This window comes from Diabrotica undecimpunctata, chromosome 9, assembly GCF_040954645.1.
Source record: "Diabrotica undecimpunctata isolate CICGRU chromosome 9, icDiaUnde3, whole genome shotgun sequence".
Lineage (NCBI taxonomy): Eukaryota > Metazoa > Arthropoda > Insecta > Coleoptera > Chrysomelidae > Diabrotica > Diabrotica undecimpunctata.
In genome coordinates, this window is record NC_092811.1 from 107,342,799 (window position 1) to 107,359,869 (window position 17,071).

Below are 17,071 nucleotides of genomic sequence, written 5' to 3' on the forward strand. Positions count from 1 at the left end.
GAACTTGTTGGATAAAGTTGACCTGATGAAGTTTTGAAAATCATTCACCATCATAAATGCAATTCTTACAGTGGCAAATATATGGAGTGAAGTCAAAGGGAAGACATTTAACGAAGAGGAACTTGAAAGTACCATAGAATATGATGATAAAGAAACTACTACAGCTTAACTAACTGCATATTAGTGCGCAACAGCGACGAGTTTAAAGAAATTGATGAAACCGAGATTGAGACGTGACGTGTACACAGCGTGACAAAAATGAGCAGGTTATTGCAGTTCCTCAGCAATGATGATATTGTCGAACTAGTTTTGAATCAGTCCAGAACATCACAATCTGATTCATCCAAAAAGACGAAGTCTTTTAGATGCATCGAAGATGAGAGTCAAGACGAAGAAAATGATAAGACAGAATCAATCAAAATAGTAACTAACCAGGAGGTTGAGGAAGCTGCTAATATTCTACTAGACTATTTTGAGCAAAGAGAACTTTCGGAACTTATCTTCATTTTGAACTTGCGCATAATACGTCAGAAAATTTAAAAAATAAAAGAACAAAGGCTATACAAGTTAACTACATACCTGATTGGTTTTTATTTTTTTTTATTTAGTATAGAAGTTATTTATGTAGAAATGTGTTTTTTTATGTTATCTTTTTATGAAATTTCAAAGCTAGTTTGAACTTATGAGATTTATTTTTTCTGTTATCTTTGTAATGTAGGTACATACGTATTTATGTATGTATGTATGTATTGAAAAAATCGCGTCGATAAAACGGAATTGGGTAGGACACGTCGCCAGATTATCAGACAACCGATGAAGAATACGTATTGTCGAGTGGAGACCAAGACAAGAAGCAATACGGAGCAGAGGACAACCACCAACTAGATGGACTGACGATCTGAAGCGTGTTAGCAGTAACTTGATGCAAGCTGCACAAGAAAAAGACAGATGGAAAGAGCTGAGGGAGACCTATGTCCTGCAGTGGACGCAAACAGGTTGATGATGATGTATGTATGTCTTTAAGAAATAAGTGTTCGAAATATCCGTGCTTTTCAATTATCCCTGCTACGTCCGGTCCCGTAGAGCACGAATAATCGGAGTTCTACTGAACTACTATTTTGTAAGCATTTTATTGCCCAGTGTTTCACACTGTCAAAAGCTTTGTAAATGCTACAAAAGCTGCATATATTGGGCTGTTATATTCATTTGCGTTTTTGATTAGGATTTTCACAGTTAACAAGTTGTCACTGGTGCTAGATTCTTATGAATTCTGCCTGTTCTCGTGTCTGGTATCCGTTTAATTTTCTTGTCAACCTGTAGTGAATTTTTGTTAAGAGTTTAGAGTCTTATTAAGTAATGTTTTTGGAAACTCTTGTAAGTCACACTTGTCGTCTTTTTTTACAATAACAGCATTTCTATTTCGGTCCAGTCTTCGCGATCTCTTTTTCTCGTAATATTTTATTTAGCAGTAGGTGGAGAATATAGATAACGTCCTTTCCCCCATTCTTGAACAATTCTGTATTGCTCACATCTTTTTCTAAGACATTCGTTGTTTTTTATTTGCTTAAGTGCTTTTCTTAATTATGCTTTACTAATTTCTGGATGGAGCTCTAAGTTTACATTCTCAATTTTAGAGTTAAATAACCTATTTAGTTTTTCAGAATCACCCAATAGTTTTGATAAAAAAATAATTAATAATATTAAAGTTTTCGTAATTCAAACAATGTAATTGACATAAACTGTTACACATAACACGCATCACTGACGTCAGTAATAATTAATTTGATGAATAAAATTTTCAATTAAAAAACACATCTTAATAAATTATGCCTGACAGGTCGATTCTTTAATTAAAATTTTAAGATGGGTCACTGTAATTTTTGTTATTGTTAATGTTAATAAGAATGCACAGATGTATTATAATTTATCAATGTCCATTACAAAATTTATTGAATTCTGTTTCTTTCGGTCGGTCCATCATCACTCATATTCTTGGTAGAAACACCACGCGGATGTGATATGTGTTACGGAAAAAATTAATTAAATAAAAATAATATTTGGCAGGCGATTAAATGTAGGATTCTACAAAATTGATTTTCAAAGACAAATATTTGATTACGTATATATAATAATAATTATCGCTGTCCTCTGGTGTTACTCAATGTTGGATATCTGCATTTTTTCTTTTATTTTGTTAATACTCTTCGGTTAATATCGACCTGTCGAAAAAATCGTAATTAGACTTAGCTAACTAGTATAAGCCTTCCTTCTTTTGGGTGCCTAGTCACTCCCAACCAGGGATTCAAAATTATTATTACATCATCTAATTTCTTTAATCTTAAATAACACACAAATTTAAAGAAAATAGAATATTCTAAGATATTTAACCCTTTTTGATTGCCTTTGTAACATATAAGAGAGTTATTTGTGAGTAAAAAATATAAAATGTTATAAAATGTATATGCTATAAACGTGTCTTATACATTTTAGAGAAAAATTGTTCAAATAAAAGTTGTAGATCTTAAAAAGTTCTGTACTTTGTAAGTTTCTAAATTAAAATACATAAACAACTGACCCAGATAAGAGCAAAAAACAGTTATTTTGCAGTAATTTATAAATGTTACTAACTTTAAATCCGTAAAATAGTTTCGAAACACAATTCGAATATCTGCCTTAATCTGAGCCTTCTAAAAATTGCAAGGCATAGCAGACGTTGATTAAGATGTTAATAGAGACATGTCAATAGAGACAAATCTAAAATTTGCATTCCACGACATGTCTCCTCAACTAAGCAGAAATCATAAGCGAATTGGTTTCTTGTACTCATACAGAGTAGATCCGAATAAAATGAAAAACACAGTCAAGATTTCATTTCACGTACAAAGCATCTATGTATCTGTTTATACGTATTTCGCTTTAATAAAGCTCATCAGAACAGATATTCATAGGCGTTCTCAACGTGAAAAATAAATAATAATAAACGTTAATAACTTTGTTTTTTGAATAATGACATAATATTAGTCATGGATCCCGCGTAACAAAAAAAGTTTATTAATAGCAAGCTGTAAATTTGTTCATAGCTTAACAACGACAAACTTTGATGTATGGGAATACTGGAACAGGGGAAGCTTTAAATTGTTGAACGTGATAAACGTGTCATCCTGGCAAGTTTATGATTGTGAAAACCAGCAGGTTGATTTTAAGTTTATTCAATAGCCAACGTTACGTAATATATAAAACAATGTTTGTCTGACAAAAATATTGGGCATTTTTAACAAGTCCGATACGCAGAACATGTCAAATGACAGGTATTATGTTGGTACCAACTAGCAGTCTAATTTTTACATAAACTTGTCAAGATGACACGTTTATCACTTTCCATAATTAAAGCTTCCCCTGTTCCAGTGTTACCCCATACCATAAAGTTTGTCCGACTCGACACCGTTAAGCTATGAACAAATTTTCAGCTTGCTATTAATAAACTTTTTTTGGTTACGCTCTATTCAGAACTATATAAATACTTGAAATTATGGCAATTATTGAGTTATTGAAGTATGCTAAATCTCAGCTGCATCAGACAAATAGTTTGTAAAAGTTATTTAATTTGTTTATCCTGGAGAGCGAATATTTAAACAACTACTGTACTTGCCCAACCAGTGACTCTAGGAGTATTTAACAAATCACAGTTGATTCTTTAAGGATTTACTTTTAAGATGTATTTTAAAAATTTTAACATTTTATCAAAATCGTTATTAGAAATGTCGTTTGAAAGAGGAGTAACTTTATAGCTCATAAACATTTATAATACCTTTGATATTTTTTACGTCACGTGCTTGTATTCGTAATTTTTCGAGGCGAGAATTTTCCGAGCTACGTTTTTTTTTAATTGAAGCGCAGTGAAAAAATGTGCAATATTCCGCCTTCTATGGCACGTAGAATATTCTCTCTTTTTAACCTAAGGTAGAAATAATAAGAACTAGGTAATCTACTCTCATCTCCCAGAAAAATCGGAAAATCTAAGAAAAATAAATAAATAAATTTTTTCATAAAAAAGTTATTGAATTTTACTATTATTTCGTAAGAAATATTTAAATTTTAATAATTAATGTATATTATTTATAAAAATATATAATACCTACTAATTATAAATTAATACTCCAAATGTGTTTATTTAACCTTAAACTACGGGCTACGGTGTATTTAGTACACCAGTCGCACTAAATCGGCCGCCATGTCTGATTGTCGCCAATTGCAAATTTCGGAATTCGCGATTGGTCAAATTACAACATAATTACAGCCAGTCGCAATTCCCAAATTTGTTGCTCGACTCCAGAATTGTCATTGGTCAAAATGCAACGAACTTGCAGCCAATGGTAATTTCCGAAGTTGAGCATTGGCGGTCGTGCAGGTCCAGGCGGCCCACAGCCAGAAGGACCGTTAATGACGGTTAAAAACCGTTAATGACGGTTAAAACCATTGCCCAGTTCTATGGTATAAATACTGGTGCACGATGGCCAACAATTCAGATCTGGTCAGGATATGTCCGCAGATCCAGCCTTCTTGGCAAGTAGAGACCTTCTGGTAGATTTAGTTTCCAGAAACTCGAACCTTTGTTTTATTTTGTATTAATACCTATTTTTCTTACAGGAATTTTTGACAAAGCGAAACTTTGTCGGTTTGTGCTGAACCACCGGCATTTTTGTTTTATTTTTCAGATCTTTTTGGCTTAGTCAAAATTCTGATTTATTTCAGCATTTAATCCGTCGCTACTGATAGACGGATTTTTGCTATTTAATGTTGTATTTTTCTTTCAGGGACTTTTAGTTTATGTAAGAAATTATTTCTCTTTTAGGTTCGCTAAGTCTCTTGACGGGACTTAGCCGTTTGAACGAGAATTGTATCCTTTGAAAAACTTTATAACATTTTTCTCTACGTTTATTCTTTAAACTTTGTTATATTTTTCAGGTACAATTAACTTTTTTTTTCCAGCTTTTGTTTCTGGTTTTGGGACTTTGAAGAAATTCAGGTCCTAAAATAACTTTTTATAGGTCTCAGCGACTTTTGATAAAAACTTTTCGTAATTTGTTTATATTTATTTTTGTCATAAGCTTCTGATACACTTTATTGTTGATTCGTCCAAAAGTCACTATACCTGACGTCCCACACCTATTTTCAGGGTCCTGGCACGATTCCTTCATATACCTGACTTTTGGACTTGTAAAAATTTTCATAAAATTTTGAATATTTTTAATTGTTCTTAAACTGATCTTTGTTGTTTAAACTAACCAACTTTATTGCAGATTCTTAGTTTACGATTAATTGACATAATTATCTCCCAGATTACAGATCCGGAGATAATTATATTTTCTTGCAGATTCTTAGTATTAGTACTTTGATTGTTGTTTATTTCTTGCAATAAACATTATCTGTGTTTTAAATAAGGCATTATTCCTAGCTAGTGTCCACAGAGCACATCTATGGCCACTGACCGAGATCCCTACCCTCTTAGGTCAACAACAGCAATGGAAAGAGCGTGTACTCAGCCTGCTCTCTCTCCTGAGCGAATTGAGAGTCTATCGCGTTACCGACATGATAAGCAATGGTTGCGCACGCGCCCCCCTACTTAACATATCTCTGATACGTCAGCTATAAGCTTCGAAAATTGTAAATTGATAGTTAACTAATTGATTTTTCCGGGAGGAGATAATAGCACAGTTATTATTATTTTATCAATCTACCGCAATTTAAAAAAATCTAGCTTCTGGGTGATATAGAAACCGAGATATTTATCAGCGTACTTCGCTTTGAACTTAAATTTTTTTGTGTGAGAGTGGAAATCCTCTTAGCACCATTCCAGGTGAATCGTACCTGGTGTGTTGATGTTATTCTAATCCTGGAATATATTTTCTTTTTAAAATTTTTGTTTTTGCATTCACAACATCACAAAATTCATTCTTTCCCCTTCCCATAACCGTCATTATGAATATGCTCTGAATTTGCCTACTTTGGCATACATTTCGGCTCTATCTTCATTGAATCTATTACATTCAAATACATAATGCTCGACTGTGTCATTAACGCCACAGTCCGGACAGTTTCCATCCGTTGCTTTGCCTAGCCTTTTGAGATAGGCTCTGAACGATCCATAGACATTTAGAAATTGTGTAAAAAAGTCGTTCGTGCTCTTGTAATTGCAATTGAGCCACTCCTCCACATCCGGAATCAGCACCCTCGTCCACGTGGTCCTCCGTTAATTTTACCATTCTTCTTGCCACATTCTTACTGTTTCCCTTCTTTTTTCTTTATTTTCTTGGCTATTCCTGCTTGCCTGCAGGTGTATTGGTGGTACTTCCGCTATGACCTAAAGCTCTAGTTTGAGTTTTTTCCAATATTAATTTATACTTTTGTTTGCTTAGTACTTGATGCCAGATTGGTGTAGCATATTCAATTGTTGAGTAAAAAACTTTCATAAGGATTCGTCTTTTTTCTGCACTAGGTCCTCCTATGTTGGGCATAATTCTTGCTAGCTAATAAGGGCCTTAAGCTATCTTTATTAGAATCTAAGGAAATTAATAAATTATAAATACAGACATAATTCTGAACCACCAACTTGAGACAAACAGTTATTCATCACTTGAGCAAGGCACTATGCCCGAAACAGCTGTAGTGATAATAAATTATAATAAATTTTGTGAAAATTTTGAAAACAAAAGTTTTCAGTGTATTATTCTTAGATAAAATGAATTTCCATCCTTAAATTTGAAGACTTAAAGAGTCGATTGCGATCTGCTAAATACCGCTAGAGTCACTGTTTGGATAAGTACAGTTGTTTACATAGTTGCTTTTCGGGATAATCATATTAACTATTTCGTCGATCTAGATGAGATTTAGCACACTTCAATAACTCATTAATTTCCATAATTTCAAGTAGTTATATTACATGCCATTATCAAAAAAACAAAGTTCAAAAGTTAATTGTTTATATATTTTAATTTAGAAACTTTCAAATTAAAGAACTTTTTAACATCTACAACTTTTATTTGAACAATTTTTTTCTATAACGTATAAAAAAGGTTTTATAAGGAAAAAACAAATTTTTTCGCGTTTTATGATTGTTTAAAAAAATAAGCAAAATCAGTTGTACGTCTTCAAGGATTTGTCATTAGCTATCCCTCATACCTTTCAGAACCTTCAAAAATCTGTAAAATTTTCACCCTTTGTTTTTCCTTTACTGGCCTAACAGTTAAAAATAATTCGCACAAAACCTGATAAGCAAACTGTGGGAGAGGGCAAGAGAGACAGAACTGCCGAATTGTATAATGATGAATTTAGATCAGCAGTAGATGAAAAATGGCAAGCTAGACTTAACTAACCGCAAAGAAACTAGAAATAGCAGGAAAATTTATAATGAGAAGAGAGTACAATAGACTAAAACGTACAGAAGAAAACGTACGTACAGAGGAAAAACAAGTGTGTAAAAAATCCTTAAGAATTACAACAGACACGAAAGAAGAAAATTATTAAAATGAATAAAAAAAAAGCACACAGTTATTTAGGCCAAGACTAACATTTGCCAAGACAAGGAAGAAGAACTACTAACAGGAAAACAAAAAATTATAAATAGATGGGAAGAATACCTCGACAAAAACTTGAATACAAACAATGAGACTGAACAAAACGAGACAACATATTACACTGTGGATCAACATATTGAGAATTCGAGTAATGAAGACGAAGCAACTACATGTAATAAAGAAATTAAAAAATAATAAGTTACACATTTAACAAAATATCAAATATGTTACACACTAAACTAAATGTCTTACCTTGATATGCTGTAACAGTTTCTCCGCCTGGACGCAAAACTCTCCCTCGAACTTCTGTAGGCAGCCATGATATTCACAGACCAGTACATCCCGAGCTTGTCTGACTAAACATTTTCTGGAATGTTCGTAGTTCTTATACAAACTCCCGAAATATTTGTCAACCAAATTTTCTACGTCACTCTTAATCTGAAATAAAAACAAACTGTTAGAGATATAAATTTAGTTGGGTAAAATGCATATCTTTTGTCATGTATAAAGAAAAACTCTATAAAATATACTATAAAATAAATAAAAAAGAAGAATACATCAATAAGGATGACATATGGAAAACGTGTAGGAACTGACATTAGAGAAACATAAATATTGTACGTAAAAAAGGCTTGAGAGAAATATTTAGAACAGTAGACAAAGAAATATTACATATTTCTTTGTCTACTCATAAATAAACATTACAATAAATATACATTATAACTCCATCAAAAAGAACCAGGTTATACAACAATCTAAAGTACAAAATATGAAAACGACTCCAAAGAAACCCTGGAGAAAAATAAAGAAGCCTTATGCGAGGCTAATTTCTTTTCTGATGAAACCATCGAAGCAGGCGAGATCCTACTGCAAAAACTAGCTGCAAATAAAAGAAAAAGTTCTCCACAAAGATCCCGAAACTGTAAAAGAAATCTTATGTCATTGTTATACTCAAACCTGAAAAAGATCCATCTAAAGCTAAAAGTTACCGCCGACCTCATTGTTATACCAAGTTTTTAAACTCATGGAGCGTAGGTATGGTCCTAAATCGCATACAAATAAACATAGACGAAACTCTGATCCGCGAACAAACTGGTTTCCATCTTGGTTGATCTTGCTGTCACCAGATTCTCAATCTGACCTTATATATTAAAGATGGCTTTAAAATAAAACATATAAAGGGCGGGGCGATAAAAGTCTGGTTTCTAAAGTGTAAAAGGTGCCAAACAACATCAAATTAATCAATTTTATAAGATGCATACTGTAGAACCATCAGTGGTCAATGTATTGCTAGTCAATGTAATACTCCAAAGTGAAAACAGCTGTTGGAGAATTCAGAAGAACGAATTGGCCCAGAATAGTGTCAATTGCAGCAGAAAAGGTGGAGCGCAAACTTTTGAGATCACCAAATAAGTTGAAAGTTTACTATGAGCGAAACCACCTAAAGCCAGACTCGAAAAAAATACAGATTTGTGCTTTTCATTTAAATTATAAAGATGCTGACAAAAAGCTTGAAGTTGTGCGGTCGGGTCAGGAGCTAGAGTACTTCTTCTTCTTATAGTGCCGTGCACCTATAGTACGTTAGAGAATTATCTTAAGGCCAGACGTCTGCATGCAAATCGCCAGTGTTATTTATGCCTGTCCAGTTCTTTATGTTCCGTAGTCACGACATTTGTTTGCGACGTACTCCTCTCTTGCCTTCAATCTTTCCCTGGATGATTAGTTGAGGGATTGCGTATTTTTTTTCTCTCAGAATATGGCCGAGGTATCCAATTTTTCGCTAGAGTACTACCCAACCCCAAATTATCTAGGTGTTAAATTCGAAAGATCCCTGACATACAAACACCACCGTCAGAACACAAAGATGAAAGTCACATCAAGAAACAACATCCTGAAGAAACTGACAGGTACAACTTGGGTGCTCATCCACATGTTTTTCGCATCTCAGCGCTTGCACGGGTTTTTTAGTAGTAGCGCAAACATTGCTTTAAATGAGACGAGTCGAATAAGTACAGGGTACTTTCTACTAGTCCCTAAAATCTACTCCATCGCAGGAACAGCTCTACCTAAGATCAGAAGAGCTGTACCCGCAGGGGCCTAAAAAAACAAACAAGTCAAAGAACACCGTCACACCCTACATTGTCACGTCGAACAACTCACATCTTCGGTAGCTTCCTTTGTCACAAAACACAGCTGAAAACCTCACCAAACGAACGAAAGAGAGAACTTTGGAACCGACACGATCCACAACCTCTAGTCGATCATAACGTGAAACTACCTGCAGGATCAAACTTAATTTTCTTCATGTAGAAAGAAACCTCTAAACAGGTTACATTAGCCCGCTGCAAGTACTATCTGCAAAAGTGAGGCTATACTAAAAATGACCTGAGTGACTGCAAGTACAATCTGAAAAAGTGAAGCTGCACTAAAGATGATCTGTGTGACTGTGGCGGTGCACAAAGCAATGATCATCTGCTGGTGTACGAATAGCTACAAGAAGACCTAAAGCAAGCTACCTAAAGAGCCTCAGAAGTCGTAGAGCCCTGAAAGCTCATAATTTGACACGAACTGGTGAGAATAGGAAAAGTAAATAAATATAATTTGCACATGCTGTTTTACGCTACATCCATCCATGATAATCTGACAAAACAGCCTAAATTAATTACAACCAATTTGACAGATATAGCTTCAGCACTATGGCCGATACCAACTGTCAAAATTCAGAACCGTTAAGAGAAGATAGCATATAAAAAATAAATTAAACTATAATCTATTGGTATGCCTATATCGTATTAAAACCTGTTTCCCAATTCATAAAAATTGCCAAGATTTCTCTATCTTTACTTTGATACATTTGACATTTAAGTAAATTAGTTTACCTTGAATAATTAATCTACATTTTTTTTTGTTATTTTTAGTTCGTATTTTGGACGCCTATGGACCATAAACTAAAAATCTAAATCTACTTACCAACTTACTGTAAATACTAGATACGTTACTTGCATCAATGTAAATACATAAATTTTTAGTTAACCGTTCCCCAGAGTATTTGAACAATACCAGTTATTAAAAGACGTAACAGCATTGCGTACGTTTTCTTATTTGATTTTGAACAATAAATCCTCCAAAAAGGGTTTGCGTTTAATTCTGTATGCGTGTTTGCTCACTATTTACTATTACGATTTATGTCATTAATATGCAATGTTTTGTATTCATTGAGGCGCCACATTTAGTCTAGGCGCTGGTGTGGGTAAGTTTTTAATGGGGGAGTTATGATTAACCCTTTAGCGTGGTCACTTGAGTTCACTGTAGAGTAAAAAGGGTAAATATAACGTTTTGTTTGGTAAAGTTTTTATTCAAACTTTAACTACACAATAATTCAAAGATTTTTTTTTTAAATTTTTTATGGGGTGTTTTTTTGAGGTAGTAACATACGTTAACTGACCTGATCGGCTAAGGGCACAACACTTATCCGATCTCAAAACCCCATACTTAATGGGTCTTACTTCATCAGTAACAAAGATACTGTTTGTTTTATCTATTTTGCCAACATCTTATCCTGTTCAGACCTGACTTTTTCTCTGCAGAAAAAAAATATTTTTCTATTGAATCTTCTTAATGGAAGATTGTAATAGGCTAAAATCATATTTTTGACATTTTTGTTTAACAGGTAGTCGTATGACAGAATGTCCATTGCAATGGACATTGGGACTTTAATAAGAATTTAGGAAAATAATTACATACGATATTTTTATTAAATATATTATACAAGCAAATGTCGAGTTAATTTAAATGAAAATATTTGAAATAATTTTTGTTCTTTACAAAACATAAATGTACATTACATTTTTCACAAAAACATGCGTTTTCCCTTTACACCCAACATTTTTGCATCTGGATGCTTCCTTTTTGTTGTCATACTCGGGTAAACGATTTATTTTATCCATCCTTATTTCCTTCAATGGTCTAATTTCCACTAGGTCTTTTTGGAGTGTGGGGAGAATTCTCATTTGACATTTTGGGACGACCAATGTTTTTTTATTGGTTTTTACCACTTTAATTAGCGCCTCGGCAATTTGTATTTTAAAATCTAACAAATCCATGTGATATCTGGAAAGTAAACTAAGCTGCTCTCTTTTATATTCTAGCCAACTATTGGCACAAGCAAAATCAAAGGCATGGAAGATTAAACGCAATGTCCATTTTTTTGACTTGATAAAGATTCTATAATATGACAATAGTTTATCTAGTAAATCTACTCCGGCCTCTGACTTTTCATTATTTTTTTCTTTTGCTTCTTATCCCATCTTTCTACTGTCTTCTTTTCCTTTTCCAACAAAATTCGAACCTACAAGCACTGACTTACTATCTTGCCACTTGCATAAAACCACAGTTCCTTCATCATTTACCACTTCTTTGCTATATCCCCGTTCTTTTTTTTTGTAATTGTTTATCTGTTGTGTTTGGAGGTTTCTGGAATCTGTCAATTCTTAACGTTTCAACAGAGTATATATTTTTCTTATAGCGTTCTTCAAAAAGTTTGTAACTAGAAAAAAAATCGTCGATGTAAAGATATTTGTCTTTTGCAATATCTTTGGCCAGGCGCAGAACAACTGATGAACCTAAACCAAACTCGTCGTTTAATTGTTTTGTAATTTTCGTTATTAAACCTTGGTAGATTATAAAGTCATAAGCAATTCCACTTTCTCCACATAGAACAAAAATTTTAATGCCCCATGGAGATGGTTTATTTTTTTCATATTGTTTAATATTGAGTCTTCCCGTGAACGGTACAATCTGCTCATCCACACACAGGTTTGTTTCTTTCTGTAACTCAGTACAACGTTTTCAGATACTCTCAAAAACGGGCTAACTTTGTACAATTTATCTGTACAATCGTTAGGTTTCCCTAGATTGTTAACAATATGTACAATACTCCTAAGCTTAAAAAATCTGTCTCTACTCATAAAATTGCGGAAGACTTCTATACTGAATACCTTATTCCAATACATTCTGATACTTGGTTTTTTGTAGATGATTTCAAATTCTTGTGTAAGGTATCAACAGGGTTGTATATTAATTGTTCCTCCTAAAAATACCAAAGGTTGGAATGTTGTTTCAATGAATGATGACAATATTCATTGTCATCATCTAAAAAGGACCTTAGAATGTCTTGGTCTCTTGGATTATCCGGATTAAAACCTAACACAAAAATATCAATATAGACCTGTAGTCCATTACAATGGACATCAAATTTTAATGTTTGGTATTGACAAAAAACAACAATAAAGCATCTATGTCGAATAAGAAGTATAAAAATTGATCTGTCTACTATTATGTAAAATAATATTTAGTTACATATAATAAATTTACGACTTGAAGAAACATGATATTTACTTACGCTTTCCGGGGTATCGTGAATTCGCTATGTCACACTATCTTTAAAAGCACTTAACTCGGCTATGATTCAAACTAAACTGAAAATTTTTATGACTAGTAGTAACTGAGATATCAAAATAAAAAATATATAGTTGTCAGAAATTTACAGGAGTTTAATTCTGTTGTAAGGCTTACGTAAATGTATGTCCATTGCAATGGACACCGGGTCTGAAAGGGTTATTTGGTTCATAACTTTTTAACCACACTGTATATGTTCATTATATTTGGCACGAAAATATTATTTAAGGTGTCCAATCGACTAACTTATTTACAATTACCCAGGTGCGGAATATAAAATATTGGAGAAATATTCCGAACCCTGTACAATATTCTATCTAGCAGATCAATTCTCAGGAATATGCCAGAGCATTTGGCAATTTCTAAACAGTTACAAATTCTGCTGATCTGTTAAACACAATTTTTACAGAGAAAAATATTTAAAGCGGAGCACGTTCACAGCATTTAAGCATATAAAACAACCTATACAGTGTCAAATAAAAATTACAGCTTTCTGAATTAAAATAAATTGGAACTACGTGAATTAAAATTTCATACTTTTTTTGAACCGTTACAAGATTCAATAACTACCTTATTTAGCGCAAAACTGCTTGGGGTATCCGTATTTGCATCCTAAAATGCTACATATAACCAATAATAATGTATGATAGCGAGGCTTGGTCACTTACAATAGGATCGCTAAATCGTATTGAATCGTTCGAAATATGTTATTTCAGAAGGTTGCTTAAGCTCGATGAGTCGACCTTATTACAAATAAAGAGACCTTAAGAAGAGCTAATACCCAAAGAGAGCTTCTAAATATCGTTAAATGGCAAGTTAAGTTCATATTTTGGTCATATTTTAGGCGGCGACAAATATAATCTTCTAAAACCATTTTAATGGGGAAAATTTAAAGTCAGGGAGAACCAAGTAGCAAACGTCACCCATTGTTTACACACCTAAGAAACTAGTTCGACATACCGGAGATCAGTACAAAAATAAGAAAAGCAGAAAAAGCATCCGTACGCATAATACAACCAGGATAAATGCAAAGATGCTGCAGAGCGTACGGCACCAGAAAATTTGTAGGGCCAATGATATTAACAGCATTCACTACCTTCTTCTTCATCTTCTTGTACCATACGCTTTGCAGGATGTACGCATTTATGCTATCACATTCTACGTGAGAATAGATATTGAACATTTTTATCAGAAAGAACTTGCAGACCAAGCCGAAGATCAATAAAATATTGGATTTTATTCCAGCACAAACAAATGATTCGATGTGGATGAATGGATGACATGTTATCACTAGCATTGTTAATAGTAAACTTAACATTATCCTTTTCACAGAAAGGCTACTTGTAGTACCACTACTTCTTGTTACTTTTTTATCGAATATATTCAAAACCACAAAATCTACAACAATTTCTCAAGCAGTAATCACATTCATTTGAATAACAAATTATTAATAAATTAAATAAAAAAATTAACAGTCGGTGCTACTACAAAACCATTAATATTAATAAAAATACTACAGATGTTGATAAAAATTCCTCAGGAATAAATTTTCTTTCTCTGTGTCACTAGATTATCGACGACAAGTTTTGTGTTCGTTTTAGGCTACATAAATTATTACGTTAAGTTACCTAATGATTTAAATATATTAGGAAGTGACGAATAATACTACTAACGACTTAGAAAGTCGCTTTTGATAAAGATGGTATTTCGGAAGTTGGTACATGAGTTATTTAAGAACATTCCAAGAAGATTTGTTACGGTAGAAATATTCTAATGTTATCGACGACATTAAGCCTAGAGGTTTTACAAATTTACAAGATATTTTAAATCTTTTAATAGAATATATATATATATATATATATATATATATATATATATATATATATATATATATATATATATATATATATATAATGAACCAGAAGTATTTGCTGACAACGTAAGGAAGTAAACATGAAATATTGGGTTTGCAGCAATAAAAAATGAAACGTGTACTCTTGTAAATTTTTATTCCAAGCTTTCGGACATTAGTTATGTCTTTCTTCAGGGAGAAACTTAATGAGGTTGTATCATCAATGATGTTAAGTGATGTTGATAAAATTTATCACAGTCTGTCATCTTTGTTCAATATAAAAAACCTATTTCTATGTTTAAAATTCAAAAATTACTTTACATCCACAACACTTAACTATTCTAAACACATTCATGACATTATTATTCTTAATTTTATTCTATCGCCATTAGTTTGCTTGACAAAATGCCGCTTCTGTTATGAGTACGCACAGGCCGGGGTTTCTAGAACTGAACTGTGCTGATGACACAATTGCGACGTGGATAAAGGAGGTGATTACAATCCTAACGGCTTGGAAGAATGCATCTATCAGGGCTTGCGAGGTGTAAGATATACTCAAGCCGCACTCATATACAAGATGAACATGGGGAACGTCTTGAGTCCAAAAGGATCCTTAATACACTAACGATGGGCTCAGACACATCTATGGACAGTCTGGTGTAGCAAACCTTCAGCAAAAAGGAGTTTTATGAAGCTTCTAAATGGATTCTGAATCTCGAAAAGAGCTCCAGAAACTCCAAATGTCACCCTTTTTCGGAGTGGAAAAGTTAACTTTAAGATTTAAGGAAGGAAAGACATACTTGGAGGAAAAGCCAGTAGCAACTCTCTCTAGTGAAACAGGAGAAACAAATCTCTGGAAAGGTGGAATAATTCACCAGGACAAAGAGAGGCGAAACAGTTCATAACAGACCATTCGCCAAAATTTACGGCAGGCGTAATAAGCAAAGACAAGAAAACAGTAAAATCTATACCAGGTCTAACAGAGCACTGTAAGCTGAACAGGCAGTTGAAGTTAATGGGATTGGCAGATCTATTAGATTCTAGATTGGCAAGTTATTAGAGCTTTTGAAAAGAGTCACGCTAGACAATGTAATCTAGGGCTAGAAGAATCATATCTCAGATAATAGATCTGAAAAGGTCGCAGTGGAATACGCCAAAAACCACCTCATTGAATCTATCTACGAAGAAACCTGAGCTGCAAGTTCGTGAAAGGAGTGGTGGAGAAAGACCTCTTTGGTGGAGACGCTTAAATGTAAACAAGGAAGCCCTGCATAAGGATAAGGGCAAATAAATGTAATGATGACATACTCGTATATTTACTTATAATATTCTTACTATTATCGGTTCATTGGGCGTCACTTGATCTAAGATGACAATTTGATAAGCTTTTTACCACTATTAGAACACTTAAGATGAACCAATTTTGCATTAGTTTTTGCAGGAAGGTACACTACTATTTTGTAAATTTGTCAAACAAATAAACAGACTGTTCCGTGTCTGTTGTTTTAAATCGTTTTTTTTTTAATTATAATTATTTTACCCTAGTAATTTTGATTGATGTATGTAAAGTAAATTTTTACTAAGCATCTATCACGTATCTAATAACGCATATCCAAAACATGAACATTCAATTATAAGACTAACAATTACGATCTTCTTTGCCTACATAACATAATATATAACGCACGCCTGGATAAATGTTCTTCTCGGCTATTTCGCTACAATTGACTTTTTATCTATTGTTATTGTTTGTTCAGAGGTGTGTCATGTGCAGTCTAGAGTTGCATTATTCGAGACAGAAAAAGTGCTTTCTCACGGTAGACATTCAGTAAGAATATTTGGACCAGAACAGTACCTAAGGGCCTGATTAAACGGCAGTTTACTCCGAGTCTCGAGACTCATCCTGATTCGAATATCTAATAACGTTAAAGGCATAAAAGCAGATCCATCGGGTGTAGTTGAGGAGCTTACTCTACAAAGTTACATAATACTTATAATAAACCAGAAAGAGAAGCTTTATTGAAATATTTTTTTTGTATATACATATTTTATGTCAAATTATGGATTACCGATTTTTTAGAGAATGAAGTATGAAGATCAATATACAATACAATGAGTGGCAAAATTATGAAAACAAATCCCGAAACAGTCAATTCTTATTTTTATATTATGATTTTTTGATTAAATA

At 33.2% G+C, this 17,071-nt stretch overlaps 1 protein-coding gene across 3 annotated transcripts in view; it reads right to left on the bottom strand.

Annotated features, from left to right (window-relative positions):
• Positions 1-17,071, bottom strand: part of LOC140450377 (puratrophin-1-like) — a 1,292,549-nt gene that overhangs the window by 830,499 nt on the left and 444,979 nt on the right. For all 3 annotated transcript variants that reach the window (XM_072543974.1, XM_072543973.1, XM_072543975.1), the window contains one exon: positions 7,827-8,012. In XM_072543974.1, the coding sequence (XP_072400075.1) occupies positions 7,827-8,012 (186 nt within the window). The remainder of the gene's footprint in view (positions 1-7,826; positions 8,013-17,071) is intronic.